The sequence below is a fragment of the Dromaius novaehollandiae genome, chromosome 1, assembly GCF_036370855.1.
Source record: "Dromaius novaehollandiae isolate bDroNov1 chromosome 1, bDroNov1.hap1, whole genome shotgun sequence".
Classification (NCBI taxonomy): domain Eukaryota; kingdom Metazoa; phylum Chordata; class Aves; order Casuariiformes; family Dromaiidae; genus Dromaius; species Dromaius novaehollandiae.
The window spans coordinates 199,423,987-199,440,691 of record NC_088098.1 but is presented as its reverse complement, the minus strand read 5'-3'; the positions used below and the strand labels follow the sequence as shown (position 1 = coordinate 199,440,691).

Sequence of the window (16,705 nt, the reverse complement as noted above, 5' to 3'; positions counted from 1 at the left end):
ATTCAGCAAGTTTTCCTTTCCAACCAAAACCATAAATAACAATTCTATATTTGCTCCCTTGAGCTAAATAAAATAGTACACACAAAAGACATGGCTTAGTTACCATATATCATTAAGAACCAGTAGAATGAGGGCTTACCAAATTCCTTGTACCATCAGGAGCAGCTAGATGGCACTGAATATAAGAATTAAAAACCTGAACAGCATGTCGGGTAAAGAAGCCTTTATGGAAATGTTTGTCATCTTGTACCAAAGTAAGCCAAGACTCCAGCAACTTATCATATGCTTCCATATATACCATATCATCTTTGTCAAGCTGTAAGACATGAAAGAAACAAAACAAAGACTTTATTCCTAAACTAAACCAAAGGAACACACTTATATTCATTATTCTTTAACAGATATTCTTCTTAATGTTGAAGCAATAAAAAAAAGTCACGAAACCTGTGTAAGGGTAGCCATGAAAAACTCAGATGAACTGAGGCAAAAAATGAAAGAGGTCAGTGTAATTTTCATGCTTGCTAGGCTTTTAGAAACTATCAAAGTGATTAGTTCCACCTCTTTACCTAATGTTCAAAAAAAACCACCAGTCTTAAATTAAACCTTGAATATACCTGATACAGGCAACAACAGCCATGTATAATTACCTACATATGAAAATTTTTTGACACCCCCCCCCGCCAAGATGCCAAAGCACTTCAGCTCTTATTAGTAACAAATAAGAATTGAGCTATTTCTATTTAATTAGGTAGAAAAGTGCAAAACCATGTGCATATAGATTTATACATATTCTACAATTTTTGAAATACAGAGATGGAAGAGATGACAATTCTCTCTTTTGGAAGAAAGCATTGTAAGATTGCATGTGTTCAAGAAGCCCTACTATGGATAGCCAATTCTGATGATGAGACATAACAACTCAATGCTGTGGACAAAATAGAAAAGCATAATTCCATAGGATAAGCCAGCACTTCCAATTGCTTAATGGATTTTAACTGAAGCATCATGTTTTCATTATTCTCGTCTTTCTATAAACATGTGGTATCTAAGCTGCAAAAGTAACATATCTGAAAAACAAACCTCCTGGGTTACAGGCAAGATAAAGAACCCAGACAGCAAAGCGGCCCTGACCTCTGAAAAGGATTTTTAATGCAGGTATCAACTTTTTGAATTAAGGCAAAAATTGAACTTCATTTAGTAACATCAAGTAACTTAATTATGACTGTTTGCATACTGGAGATTTGCTGCTATAGCAGGACTCTTCTTTCCTCTAACAGGTCTTCTCAACTTTTAATCAGTGAGATCACTCACGCAAGTTATTAGAGATAGCATGGCTTAGTAAAATCATTCCTTGATGAAATAAAGAGCTATTAAGGCCTTAATTATGCTCCAGACAGAAGACTTCCAGTTTCTGACTTTCAGCAAAGTTATAAACGTGTTTGCATGAACAGGCAAAGAAAAGAAAACATTGGCTGGATGACTGAATAAGAGGGAGAATTGCTATCACTTTGGAAACACTTAAAAATATTTTTACAGCATCATTCTCTAATTGCAAAGTGGTCATATTTACAGAAGTTATAATATGGGACAGTCACGGAAGTATAAAAAGAAAAGCTGCAGGTGATGAGCAGAGAGACAAAGTTTTATCCAATATTCAGAGAATAAATATTTAGGACAGATGCCACTATCTTTTTAAAATTTAGCTAAAGGACATAAGAATTCATGGACAGCCATTCAATCTTGAAATACTTAGTCATGTATATAAGTTATATATAAGAATTCAGAGCATAAACCAAGAAACAGACATGCCCTTTTGTGAAGCGCAAAACAAGTCAGATCCATCTCTTACTTCTTTGAGAAGGTAATGCAATAGATAATGCCATGAAAAAAGCTTTTGGCGCTTTATGGTATTCTCATAAGGAAAGAGGGAAGTATGATTAGAAAGTGCCTCCATAAAGTAGGTGCGCAACTAGTAGAAATAGTTTGTTCATATCAAACAAATTGAGTCACAAGGGAACCTTAGTAAGAAATCCCAATCCTTGTTTCAGACTAGTGATTCAGACAACAGGGTCTGGCTGGGCCACCAAATTGTTTTGTGGCAGACAAATTGTAAGTGACCTGCTGCAGCGTGGGGAGCTGAAATGGTTCAATGGACCCAACAGGAAGAACAGCACTTCCCAGCTCAGAACTCAGACCTTCAGCAGGGGCAAGATACACCCAGTAATTAGAGGCCTAATTTCTCTAATATGGGAAAGGAAAAGAAAACTGGTACTTCTTCCTTCATAGTCTATTGACCCTTTGAAGAAAGAACACTTCCAAAATTTGTCAAGCAGCAGCAAACTGGCAGCAGTTAGAAGCACAGCAGAGAAAAGGACCAAATTCAGAATGACCTCTCCCACCACAGGGCATTTTTAAAAAAACCCCACAAAACAGGAACAATGCATTAATACTCATTCTGAGCAAAATAAACCTATTTCCATTTGCCTTTTCACTCAACATCCTGTTTATACCCACCACTAAGTCTGCTGGACCATTTGATCTCTACTTCTGCATAAGAATTAAATCTTGAGCAAAGGAAAGCATAGCTGTGGACAAGCACCTTCTCCCAGACCCAGCACTATCAAAGGAAGAGATGACTGGTCCCAGTTGTGCCACACGCTACCCCCCAGCACTGCTGACGCTTACTGCCTGCCACCACCCAGCCAGGGTAGCTGTTCAGGCAAACGTTCAACCTTCCCTCAGTCAATCTCCCCAACCCCAACAGCCAGCTTAGCGTAAAACAAACATCTGAACGTGAGCTTTTCTGGTTTGGATCCCCCCCTGCCTTTTTTTTCCTTGCTTGAACATCAATAGTAGCAACAGCAGCAAGTGCTATAAGGAAGAGCTTGCAACGCTGTGCCAATCCACGCAGTGCTTTGAAGTGGATTGCACATTACGGTTTGGGATCTCTTCATTTTGACAGTTTCAATAGGAGGCCTTGGGCTAAGCGGCTTCCTTGTGCCTGACGGGGTTTCTGCAATGTTCACGAGCTGCTCGGCTGGCACGTGAGGTGGCAGAAATATGGGGAAACAGCTTTGCGCACCAGCAAAGCTTACCGAGTAGGCCTGCCCACGTTTAGCCGCGGTTCGGCACTCTGAAAAGTTCCAGGAATATTATCTCAGTACTCCACGGAGCCCAACACGTAGGGTATTTCCTCTTTTATCAAAAGCTCTTAATTATAAAAAGTGTGAGCTCAGAGAAGGTGTCACTGCAAGCAAGCTGTGCAAGAGCTTAGGGAACACACTAACCATGGCTAGGACCTTCCCAAGCCAGAGAGTGCCTTCAGGGTCTCAAAGCAGTATTTCTACTAGGCACAGCATTGTATCATGTGGGCCACAAGGATTAAGTAAGCAATAGCTCAAAAGTCTCTATAGCAGGCCTGATTGCTGATACACTGTTAAGGTATAAGAATTATTTTTTTGAAGGTCCACAACCACAGAATTCTGTAACATCCTGGAAATCAGAGAAACAGCGTGAAATTCTGATACTTCCTATACATCCGTAAGACCCAGGACACAAGGGAAGAGGTGAAAGTGTAATGTTTCTTTTACTACGGAATGATTTAATGATTCCAGGACAGTGTACAAATTCTCTCATAAAAGAAAAATCTTGCCTTTTTTTTTCCTGGTGTTGCTGAATCTGAGAACGTTTAAGTATAATACTGTAAAGACTTTCTATAATCCCATAGTTTTCAGCTGAAGAAGCGCAGGCAGCCGTAGTTCATTAGGCATAACCAGTCAGCCATTTCCAAAACACAAATCGTTTGAGGCAGATACCGGTACACACTACTGTAAGCTTTTGCTGAGAGATGAACTGTTTGAGCTGGGGTCTACTGAGCACTCCTGAAGTCAAACGTGGTTGTACATTCCAGCTCTCATGTAGCAAGAGGCTAACTGAGGAACAAATGCATGCTCTCTAGTTTCTTTAACTTAAATGATTGGCATCTATGATTCTGCTGAATGTTTATATAAAGGCTTCATGAACATTCATAAATCCGTCAGCAAACACCAGGAACAACATCACTTTTTTCTGAGTTCTACTAGACAATCTCTAAAACAGAGCAGATTATGAACAATAAAGTTTGAGACATTGTTGCATTTTAAGATTCTAAATGTAATCACCAATTTCTTGACTAAGACATGAACACTGAAACATTAAGTGAACACTGGGCGAAGTGAAATATATCTTAACCTTGCAGCAAAGACCTCAGTTCTAATGCTCTGCAATGAACACTAATTAACACATCTGTGTTCTCCCCACCAGTAAAGAAACATGCCTGTCAACTTTATAACTAAATACTTCTATAAGTATTTTCAAACCCAAGTATTAAAGCCCAGTCAACGTAGCTAAACTGGTAAAAACTCACATTTATTATAATCATAATAGTGGAAAATTGGCTAGTATCTTGATAGCCTTAGTAAGAATACTTTAATCAGTAACTACTACATATAAACAGCTCAGATGCAAGACTATATGCCTTAATACTTAGGGGCTTTTTTTAAAGTTAGGTATCCTTGTAAGTTTTTGCTTTTAACACAATTTTGTAGACAAGATGTAGAAGTACTCTTGAATGTTACAACCAAGTTTCAAAGTAAACACACACAAGTCCTGTGAACTCCTGTGCCAGATAAGTACATAGAATTATCTTTTGACCTGTGCCAGTGATGGAGGGGTGATTTAAACAGCTTAGTAGCATGGGGTTAACAACAGAAGATCTTAACAGTTACATCCACTTAAGACCAAAGTTCCTGGCTCGTAAGCCCTGACAACAGTAGGTTTCAGCCTGTCCATATGCTCATATAGCTGTTCTAAGCTTTCAGAACTGCAGCTTGTTAATCATCTACAACACTTCTCTGAGAAGTCCTACAGGAGCAAGTCAGCAATATTCAGTCTTTCTTGTTTTTTTAATGAATCCAATCTTTTAAAAGTGAAGAAAATATAAGACAGGTGCCTTAAATCAAAACAAAGCTTTTGCACAATCTAATACTGTGTAACTACTGTTCGCTATGTTGCTCAAAACAAAACCAAAATCCTCTCAGATGTGATTTCAGTAATATCTAAAACAATCACAGAATTTCAAAACAATACATTATACGGTTATTAGCAAAGCAGCCAAACTCTCATGTCGCTTACACAAATAGAGGGAAACAAAAAAAAGTTACCTACTATTTGAGAATGGATACTCACCACTTCTTCCAAGGCAGCACTTCTCCCAAAAGAACAAGTGAGGTGTGCGAGGCAGTTAACAAATGACGAGAAAAGTTCATTTGGAATGGCAGTTAAAATATTGCGAGGAAATACGGTTATCAGGTTGCTGATAATACTGGAAATTCCCACTGCTTCAGAGTCTTCTATTTCAATTCTATAGATAGAAATGGCAGTTAGTTTTCTGTCATTAAGAAAAATGCTAAAAGCTAATTGATTTTGTCGATACATTTTCAACCAGTAAATCTGTTTCCTGCTATTTAAGAACCACATTCTTTAAACCGTTTTTTATTTCAATAATCCAAAGTAAGCACAAATTATGCCCAGAAATAAGCAAGCCATACCAGTTCTCCACACACATACACCACGCTCCAAACTAAAGGTTAAAAGATGCTGTCTAAATTTAGAGAGCGGGCATACATACCCATTGATAGTATTCAGTAATCCCTCAATGAAGTGTGCCAGGTAATCGACTTGGGAGCCTTCATCAGGAAAGACCGGCCCATGCAAAGAGGCCAGCTGTGCCAGACACTGTAACGAATCTTGGGCCATATCTGTATCTTCTCTGATTTTTCGATGCACCTTTCAGGAAATGAGAGAGTTAATAATACACGGAAAATAGGGTGTTCTTACAACAGTCACATGGCACTCAATCCAAAAGAGCACACACCAGAAAAAGCTTACTCTAACTTCTATTCGGCCTGAAATGGAAGGGTGTCTGCAACTCTAAAATCACAGTAAATGTTAAGATTGCATCTCGGTTCACAGACGCCACGAGCCATGAATTAACTCACTAAAACTAACGCTTAGCTAGGTCTCACCTACATTTTGAAAATTGAACTGTCTACTGAATGTTATGTCTTAGGGAGAGAAACAGATGCCAGCCAGTCAGACATACTGCTCCTTCTAAAAACAGCAATAATGACAGTCATCCCTATTATGCTAACTATGCCTAGGCTACAGAGTCTTGCTAAAGTTAGTCAACAAGCTCAATCAAGATTATATAGATGCTCCTTTAGCAGAGGTAAACACTGAAGACAGGCACAAAAATGAATGCATCACTTCCTTGGCAACAACCTGACATTATACAAGGCCAAGAGCAGTGATCTCTCACTTGGGCGACCTGCTACGTCACTGCTGCTGTGGGTAAAGCCTTCTAGATGCAAAACTCCTAATATTTTTGTAAGCACAGGTATCTACTGCAATCATCAAGCATGGATTTTAAGATTTCTCTTAGGATCATGTCTTCTATTTTTTCCTCGTAAGATTTACTGAAAAATAAATACAGGGGAGCTTTCCTCCTCCCAAACACATTTAGTTAAAGTATTTCAACAGTATAAATAAAAGCACAGTTAAAACACACTACCCATTTCTCTACGCATTATAGTTTCAATTGTATCCAACTGGTAACTAGATGCATTAGCTGCATGGTTAACTTCTGAAAGATCAAACTACTACGAAAAACAAACCCTGAAGCCAAAATACCCTTTTTAATGTATGTCCTACCCTAGGAAGAGATTAGGCCTGAAGGTTTCCTCTTTAACGTGGTAGTCTTGCCAATTTTTATAAGGTTATTAAAGTTTCTTAGATCTAAATGAATATAAACTACCACCATTCACTTGCATTACTTCGAGTGGGAAACTAATACCATAAGCCTCAACCATTACAAATTAGGAATTTAAAACAAAAACTGACAGCAGACTGCTCTGGCTAGCATTCACTCAAAAATAATCAAATGCTGGCACTTAATTACTATTAAAGAAAATGCAGATGTATTAAAGCAATTCTGCATGTTATTTAAAACATTATTTTTATCATGAATAATTAATTGCCTTATAAACAGCTAAAGAACCAGATATTTAACTCAGGCACCTTCATACTATTAAACAAGAATGGGTTAATGTGGAAGCCAGAAAGTTATTTGCATGTGGAGATTCACAGCTGACAGTAGCAACTGTCTGGATAGTCTAGACAGCTGTTCAGATTGTGTGTAGCTGCGAAGGGTTCTGCCAGCAATTTTTTCACCTTTTCACAACTCCTGGAACACATAAACTTTCAGTCAAAAAAAAAAATTATCATTTATGCCAAAAACAAACAAACAAAAAACAACACCTACGAAGTATGAGCATGGCATCCAAACCCATATGAAACAACTCCCAAGCAGCACTGAAGATTTACATCCACTTTGTTTAATAACCACTTTGACTAAGTCTTGAACATGTTATTTCTCCGCTTTGCAAAAACAAACACAGCCTGAAGAATGCTGAACTCTCAGGTCCCACCAGATGCAACACAAAATGAAATGACCATACTACACTAATTTATAAATCATTAAATGTTGGTGTTGCAGTAACTTCTACTTGAGCAAAGACTACCTACTTCTCCCCCCAACAGTGGTAAGTAAGAAAAGTAACAATTTTATCCAGCTATAATATCAGATTTTTAAAAAATGATAGGAATAAAGCATTACATGCCCTCTTCCCACTCTATATCTTTCCCTATCACTCTTAACAATCTATTTTGATTTAACTTGTTTGGATCTAGTTTGTGCTGGGGAAAAAGATGCAGAATTTTGGATGCTGAAACTGTCTAGAAAGCTGCAATTGCATTACTTATTTTCAGCTGTTCTGCTGAGCAACTGCTAAAATATCAGTAAAAACATACTGTTCATTTGATCTTTTTGAGAGGTGCTATACCTTAGCTGAAAAATATATACCACTACTACAGCTCACCATGCTTGGTTTCATTTGATGCATACAAGTCCAAAAAGCATTAAATGTATACAAGTTTAGATAACCATACATTTTTTTTCTTTAGCTAATGATTCTCAATTTAAGGCAATATATAGGCAAAATATATATATTCTGATAACCTGATATAAATGCATTCCTTCTGCTTGCTTCGATAAATCAACTGAAGTTAACTGAATCAGTCCTACCTGATGCAAAAGGAAGACTCCCACAAGAAAGCTTTAAAACAGGAAGGAGCTGCTTTCCCTGTGGATCTGTACTATGAAAGTTGAAGAATGAAACTTACTGTAAAGAAAAGCTCCATAACTCTGCTGTCCAGGAGGGTCTCGCGCCAGGATTCTGTTGGCTTTAGCATCACATTTTGCGAGGATTCAAACATAGCTATATAATGTCTGCCCAGTTATCTGGTGTCAAGGTCAACAATAACATTCCTACTTGGCTTTAAAAAAATCCTAGATACAACAGGATCCATTCAGAAAGAATGTAATGGAAACAAACTTTAAGCCTCTTCACATACACAGCATAATTCATGCATGAGGCCAAGGAATAAAAGGTATTAAGTATTGAAAAAAAGAATGCTCCAGGAATGTTAGATAACAGTTTGATCATAATTATGAGACATACCATAGTGATACGATCACTTTGATAACCAGGGTGTCTAATGTGACACTGCAAGAAGGGAAAAAAGCAACCGCGATTAACAGGTGTTAAAATTTATGCAAAATGGGAAATCATTTTCTAAAAAATTTTCCTGGCAGCTTTCATAAAGGCCTTATGATACCTAAAGATAGCTCACTGAAATCTATAGCCTATTTTTCTAAATAGCCAAATATGCTTCACAGAATGCAGATATGTTACCCTGCATTAATCTACATTTTTATTATGCTGTGAAGAACAAAAGCATAAGGCACCACAAGTCATTGTCATATTGAACGTGTTTATAAGAGACATGCATAAAAAGCACACACACATTGGAAGCAGGACTCTGTTGCTGTTGCATGAGTTCTTACTATGCATTTTGGTACAATTCAAATTCTATGAAATTCTCCAAATGATCTAATACAGGCAAAAAACAGAAACATGGGCAAAAAGAAGTATGTTACATTCTTTGTCAGTCACATCAAACAGAGCAGCATTTATCAAAGATTTCTGAAAGTGCTTCCTTCTGTGACACCTCCCAGTCCAAACAGCAGTAAAACTGCAGGAACACAGCAGCTTAAGTTTTCATTTGTCTTTTTTAAACCCTTCACTATCCTCTGATCCCTTTCTAACCCAATCATCAGAATGAGTAACAGTATGTTCAACTGCATGTAATGTATATATTGGGGATAAACTGTATTAACTTGAGTACTGTACATCACCAGGTACTACCAAAAAAAAAAGTTAAGGAAAAAGAATTTATATCTCTGAATTAACGTAAGTTTTACGACAGTACCATTTGAGAAAGCAGACCCCTTAAGTTTTTGGTGGGTTTTGTTTAAGAGAAAGACATACAAAGCAAACATATAACTTAATATGCAGTGCTGTGGCACAAGGCAGGATGCACAATTTTAATTTGAAACTTGCCTTCAGAGTCCTGCACTGACTAAAGCAACAGCAGGAGCCAAAACCAGAACTTCATGACAACACTGTCAAACTTTGTTATAATAAAGCCACTTTTCCACAGTGGAGTATTACGCAGAACTTCACTGAAGGCAGGTGTCCAAAACATCGTATTTCCTAACAACAATTAAGAATTTTCATATTACTACAAAACAAAACCAGTTTCACCATTTTCAAAGTTATCAATATGTGTATGTACAATATCAGACCACAACTGATCTACATTATTTTAGACAGAAAACAAATCAGAGAATTGCCTATTTTACTTCCATCTGAAATACAAGTATCATTTAAGTGATCAAAAATGCTTCAGTTCTTCCAGAAGAAAATAAAATACGGGCATGAAATTATCACATGCAAGCATCCCTTATGGGGATATTACTACAAATACGGGGGTAATACTACTAATCAAGACTGATGCCCTTGGATCTGGCACAATACACTACATATTTTTCCTCTTGTTTTGGAATTTTTTTTTTACAAAAAACCGTATTTGTAAATTGTTTATTTACAAGAGTATCCTTTCTTGTAATTCTCAAAGAAAGGATTTGCTAGGAAACACATGAGTACCAGAAGATGACAAAAGATGCATTATCAGTCTCTGCAAAACAATTTGCTCTTCACTAGGTTTAACTTACAGAGGGGACGAGTTACATAACACATTTCACATGGAATGAAAGAAGGGCCAATTTGCTGTCACTATTTTAACAAGCCTCAGTATTTAGCAGTCCTATCCTTTTATTTTTAGTACTGAATCTCAGGCTAATGGGCTGATGACATATCTGACAATAGTAGATTTGTAGGTAAAATATCGGTTCACTAAAACACCACAAAATTACGTCTGCACCTACCATGGAGATCTTACACCCATTTTCCACCACATACTAGATGTGCACAAACACTAGCATAAGTTGGGTTTGGAGAGGCTTGTTGCTGTGAAATACCCTAATTTGGTCTGGACTATGGTTCAGCCCTATTGGCAACAGCCCAGTTACACCAAACCTGAAAAAACTGGCACTAAATTACCTAGAACATGGGCTTCTGCAGCTACCCAGAACGAATGGTGTCTTCACCATCGAAAATTAATTTAACATCTCAATACTTGAGCAAGCAGTACAGAACTAGCCTAATACTCTTCTTCAAGTATTTCTAAAGACTTCCAGTCTATTACGATATCTTGATAACTTTTTAAATGAAAAACAAGGGTAAAACACTTCTGATAATACAGAAGTTTGTAACATTCTTAATTCTACTGAAGAATGAGTTGTTCTCATTACAGCTCACTTTGGATGACACAGAAATCCAAGCTAAGAAACACTTACCAGAAACATGACAATATTTTACCCAGCTCACAAGACATAGAATCATTGATTCTTATGGAGACTAAAAACACCTGCTTAAATCAGAAAAGATTATTCATTAAGATGTATTGAGCTCTTCTGAAAAGCATAAGAATACAACTAGATGCCTTCACATATGGTAAGGCTCACATATTCACTGGTTCATGCCTAAAGAGGAAGAGGACAAGACTGTACTCTTTAAGACAGATTTTCTTTTATCTTTGCTTAAACTTATGGATGTAGCCATTAGCTCTATGATTAGTTGTTTCATGAATTGTAGAAATAAGAGTGATTTCTTTAAAATTGGGAAGTAAAGCATGAAATTTCAAGTTCTATATGCTCCTTGGATGAACACATCAAAAACAAAATGAAAACACATTCCTCCCATCCCTTGCCTCCCTCCCATGAAGGGACTGATGGGTGAGGATGAGTATGAAAATCTTCCAGATGCTGGGGCAGCCACTGGGGATGAGAACACATGTTCCACTTCAGGACGTCCCACAAATCCCAGTCTTTGAGAATGGATCCCAAGGTCTTTTTCTTTCCAGAGGCAAGGTCTGCCTTCCACAAAGCAGTAAGGCAGGAACTTGGAAACCAAAGCTGAGATTTCTTCTGCCAGACATCCATCTACAAGTTTCTCCAGAGAAGTGGGGAAGAACTCAGGAAAGGAGAAAAACTCCTGGAGTGCCTTTGTTTTAGAAATTATTTTAATCACTTTACCTTCCTTGTTTGGAATACTTCTGGAGAGCTCTGTATCTGTCTTAGACTTGCATTTTACAAATAAAAAACTGAATTAAACAGGTAATGGCTTGGAAATCTGCCATCCAGTGTTACAATGCTAACAAACTGATTATATTTGAATTTTAAGACCTCCTCTGGATTGCTAGTCAGCCAAGCACATGGCATGAGTCTGGGAGCAACTCACAAAATTGATGCAGGGGCTTGCTGTCCCCTAGGGAGAAAGGTTTCACAAATCCTCACACTAACTTAGGCTCTCAGGAAACAGATCCAGCATTTAGGAGAAGGAAAGTATGCTTAAACACTTAATCATTAAACACAAGGATCATTAAGTATTATGAGAAAGAAGTAACTACATTGTGCTGGAGACACTGGATTCAGAGTGTGTTTATCAAGCTGTAGGCATAGGAAGTATAGGAAGACCCAAGCCGATCTTAAAATCGGCTAATTCAGGAACTGCTAGCAGGGTAGCCGTGCTAGCACAAAGCCTCATGTCGGCCACCAGCTGTATTCTGCAGCCCCTGCTAAATTTCGCTACCGTATTTGCTACGGCCAACAGTAAGCAAGCTAAGCACTTTAAACCTAACTCATGCTTAAACTACCCATGCAAAAGTGACTGCCATGCAGATACAGCTCAAAAATCACACCTTCCACTATCTACTGTCTGCCATTTAGGAAGTTTATGGCAAAACACTGCAAAATTGGACACTTAAAACCATTGGGGGCAACAGCAGAGAGAAAAAAGCTATCCATTTAGTTTCTGTCAGATCCCCTTCCTAAAAATGGGTCGTTACTGGTGCCTTTTCTTCTTCCATTATTAATGCTTTCAAGATGCTTTTACATTGCAAACTAATTTGCAGAACTCATTCAGGAAAACTCAAACAATAAAATACTAACTGTTAAAAAGTTCAATACAAAAAAAAAAAAAAAAATCAATACAAACACATTTAGTGCAACTATGACCAAATTCAGGGGATCTGTCAATCTGCTCTTTTCTTTTTTCCTCAGCTTTGTCTCAAAACATTGCCAAAAAGGACTGTCGAAACTCACACCACTCCAGAAAAGAATTCTAAATAGCGTGGATTTCAAAATCAGGTAACTTTTCCCCCAAGAGAGCTAAGACTGGTAAGAGTAAAAATGCAGTCATCTCTTTCATACCTCCTTACACACAGCTGTTTTAGTTGCACTGAAATTTTCTTTAAATGCCAAACAATAGCCAGAATAGCATCTCATCCCTTCATCTTTCAGATTAAGGATAAACTGCTGTAGTAAATTCAGAATATCTCCAGGCTACCAATGAATGTAAGATCTAGGGGAGGCAGCCCTGCTGCTGAGGGAAGCCTGCACTGCTGCTCCTCAGCACAGGCTGAAATGTCCGTGCAAGTGCACAACGAACCAAACCAGTAACCTCATCCTGCTAAAAATGTTTTCAGGCAGTTCCTCATGTGGTATCTCTGCTCACAGGAGGCGCTGGGACAGGATGCTTTTTCAGCAGCAATGCCAACTTGAACCATTCCTCAAAACAAACCTCAGGTTTTCTAGAACAGCCTGTGTGTTTTCAATGCACTTCCACTATGCACAACAGATGCTACCAATCTGGGTTGGCTTGAGTTCCAGTCTTGAAAGCCTGCCAAGCTATACAGTTCACAGGATCTCCCAGAAAGGTCTCTCATTCAGGCTTCAGGTATAAAAGACAGTTCCACAACAGAGGTATGAAAAGTCTGGTCCTTTAAATGTGTGGCCGAGGAACGTGCATACGAAAAGGTTTTGATGAGACAAAAGCTTCAGTCAGTTCATACAGCAATTGCCATCGCGCCATTAATTTCAATGGAATAGCAACAATGTGCATTAGCAGAATGCATCACATTAGGTTTATGAAGCCTGTATTTTAAATCCAATCCTTTTCTACATTAACTTGAGAATTTGTCAGCTTCCTCCAAACAACTAGAGGCATCAAATACAAAAGAAGAACTAAAACTAGAGTTTTTCTTTATTCATAAACTATTAGTGCTGTTTACAGAAAGGTATAAAAATCTGTTCCTTAACAAATCAAGTAAGGAATGACTGGTTCTATGATAGCTCGACAGATAATGAACCCCTTTTTGTGGATGGAAGACATCAGTGCGCAATCTTATCCTCTGTTTAAGAACTTTGGCATTGGTGGACAATCATTCAAAGTCCATTAGAACATGGCTGCCAAGAACAGACAAATCCCAGGCTTAAGAAGGACTGAAAAACATCTCCAGAAGTAAGAGAATACAAATTATAATTACATCCTGACTCCACAGGACAGATTATATGTCCATGCCAAGGTGTGTTAGAGCCCAGGAACATTCTGCTCCTTAACTGAAGGCTGCACTTGTAATAGCCTGTAAGTGAGATCCTTGAAGGCACACTTATAAAGGAGATGGCTGTACACCTTAGTACTGATCACCTGCATTTCCTTACACTTGTTTCTAAATAAATGTTTCAACAAAAGATGCAGTTAGAACTAGTTCCATCCAAGTAAACAGTATTAAACAATGTTGTAACAGCACTGAAAAAAGAAACCCTACTGAAGCCAACATGCCACAGAGGACTACCATACGTTCTTAGTGCAAAATAGGAATTCTATGTTATTGTCGTTTCCAACGGTACTGCCAAAAACCTCAGAAGCATCCACAAACACCAGGTGAACTAATACCTAGAGGAGCAGATAAAAATAACAATGTGTGTTAGAAAATGCGATGGAAGAAACTGCACATGACAGGAACGAGGCCTGTCAGATCATTGTGTCCTGTCCCTACTACTGCAGGCACTGCATCCTAAGCCCTTCAAAAATTATTGCGTTCCATCTTAAAAGTAGGTAGATCCCAGCCTCTCCTCTTTCACTGCTCCAATGAGGTGGCTATTCCAGAACACATCTCTCATGCCAGCTCTTCTTTCTAGCAACAGACAATACAGATTTACTACAACTCTTCTGCGATAATAGGTGGCAGCATTGCCCAAGACTGCTTTTAACAGTGCAACAAATGCTATCCTACAACAGCACGTGAACTGTTTAAAAGTGATACGTTTTGCTTTAATTTTCATGACTTAGTGCTTTAAATTATATACCTCTTAAAGATACTCACTGGAGATCTAGTTAATGGACACATGCTATTTACTTTTTTTGGAGATAAAAGACTCTTGCTAAAGATTACATGTCAATACTCCAAGTTACTGCTATTCTGCAGAGAATGCTACGAATCAATACTATCCAACCAGAGAAAATATCAGCTAAAAGGAAAAAAAAAAAAAAGATCTGTGGATACAAAGGATGATTTTAATCAATGCCTTAAGTATTCAATTTATGCCCATTGCTTTGGCATATATTCTGTCAAGACTGGAAAGAGAATACCAACTGATCAACCAGTACCACAATTTTTAGGTTCTTACATGTGCTGCCTTTTTAGGAATTGCAGCGAAGTTAAGCTCCACTGTCCAACAGCTTACAATCAACAGTTACTTTTTAAACTTGTCTCTTTAAGGAAGAGAGATTTATGTCACAATACAATGAACATGTTCCTGTCACTTCAACATTATTGAATCTTAGTCAGCTGAGATCCACACCTCGACGGTGATTAAAGTTACTCCAACTTCTGCGAAAACAGGTTGCTACATAGAGGAGGGAGACCCAAACTGGTGCTGTAATTCTTGCAGCAAAATGAAATGCCAAACAGTAGAAAACAAAAAGATGGTATCAAGTGGACAGAAGTTATGAAAAGATTTGAAATACAGCCACATAAAAGCAGTTGTAGTGGTTCAGACTACAGGTCCACCCAGACCAGAATCCTGTCTCTGGAAGTAGCCAGAACTTGTTCATCATTTGTTCAGTATGTTGAATAGGCCAAGGAGCAGAAAACTCTGTTAACCTTAAGCAGCAACATGGCTTACTATTTCAGTTAACACTTATTTACTCATACCTATTTACAGACTAAATCACTTCTTATTGTATAGAGGGTATAAATGAAAACTAAAACTCCCAAGGCTTCACATCCTGCTTGTACACATCCAGCTCCACTACCACAATTCTTAGGTTAGGACAGGGTGCTCATGAAAAACTAGAGCTTTCACTTTCCAACTGTATCATCATCAGTACTTGTGAATACATCAGAGGTTTGCATTAAGCAAGGCTAAAAATCAGAGCGAAACACCTCCATCATTGCACAATACAAAGACATATCCTTTCCATTTAAGATGACAGATTCTTTTTTAAAAGGTGTTTGCACATTATACAAATACCTACAATTCTCAAATCCTCTTCTCAAAACTTTTATAAGATGCAATAATTTGACTCCAGTCTCAGTCTTATAAGCACATGTACTAAATTCCTCCCTGGACTCCTGCCAAATCACTTCAGTGATTAATAGGAGTGGGATATTGACTTTTAATCCATGACACCTTCCATAAAGGCAATGTAACTAGTATTCTGCTTTACAGATGTGAACCAAGGAATATCCACTTTCAAGCAAAAAAAAATTCACTTTTGCTGCCTGCTACATAATCAATAGAAACAAAGACAATGGAAATAGCACAGATAATGCCCTCTGATGATCAAATAGCAAATAAAATCCTTTACAGCAGATTTGGAGGCAACAGCAAGATTTCTGCAGTATGCATAACTTAATACCATTTTATTCAAAAGCTTTAAAGAAAAAAAAGTTTATAATCCAGTTTAAAATCTGGGATTTGGAAAGTGTGTTCGGCACCTTAAAGAAGATGACCTAGCTATTAAAAATAAGGCATCAAAATGTTTTACTGCAAGTATTGTCTTAATTCTATAAATCAAGAATGTGATTCAGTATTTCTACAATTTTCTTCTAGTCCTTTTATTGGGCTGAACATCTTGATACCTTTTTTCTTCTCTCCCTCACCAAGACTCCTTCTCTTTCTGATATTTCATATACCCCTGTTTCCCTCTCTGCATTCCATCTCCACATTTCCTTGGACATCCATAATCAGCACACATCACCAGGATGTGAAAATGGAAGCAATGGCAACTGCATGTTG

At 37.9% G+C, this 16,705-nt stretch overlaps 1 protein-coding gene across 1 annotated transcript in view; it reads right to left on the bottom strand.

Annotated features, from left to right (window-relative positions):
• XPO4 (exportin 4) overlaps positions 1 to 16,705 on the bottom strand; it is an 87,039-nt gene that overhangs the window by 27,989 nt on the left and 42,345 nt on the right. The window contains exons 7-10 of the mRNA XM_064505022.1: positions 8,281 to 8,393; positions 5,669 to 5,826; positions 5,227 to 5,401; positions 140 to 316 (exon numbers count right to left, since the gene is read on the bottom strand). Coding sequence (XP_064361092.1) covers positions 140 to 316; positions 5,227 to 5,401; positions 5,669 to 5,826; positions 8,281 to 8,393 — 623 coding nt within the window. The remainder of the gene's footprint in view (positions 1 to 139; positions 317 to 5,226; positions 5,402 to 5,668; positions 5,827 to 8,280; positions 8,394 to 16,705) is intronic.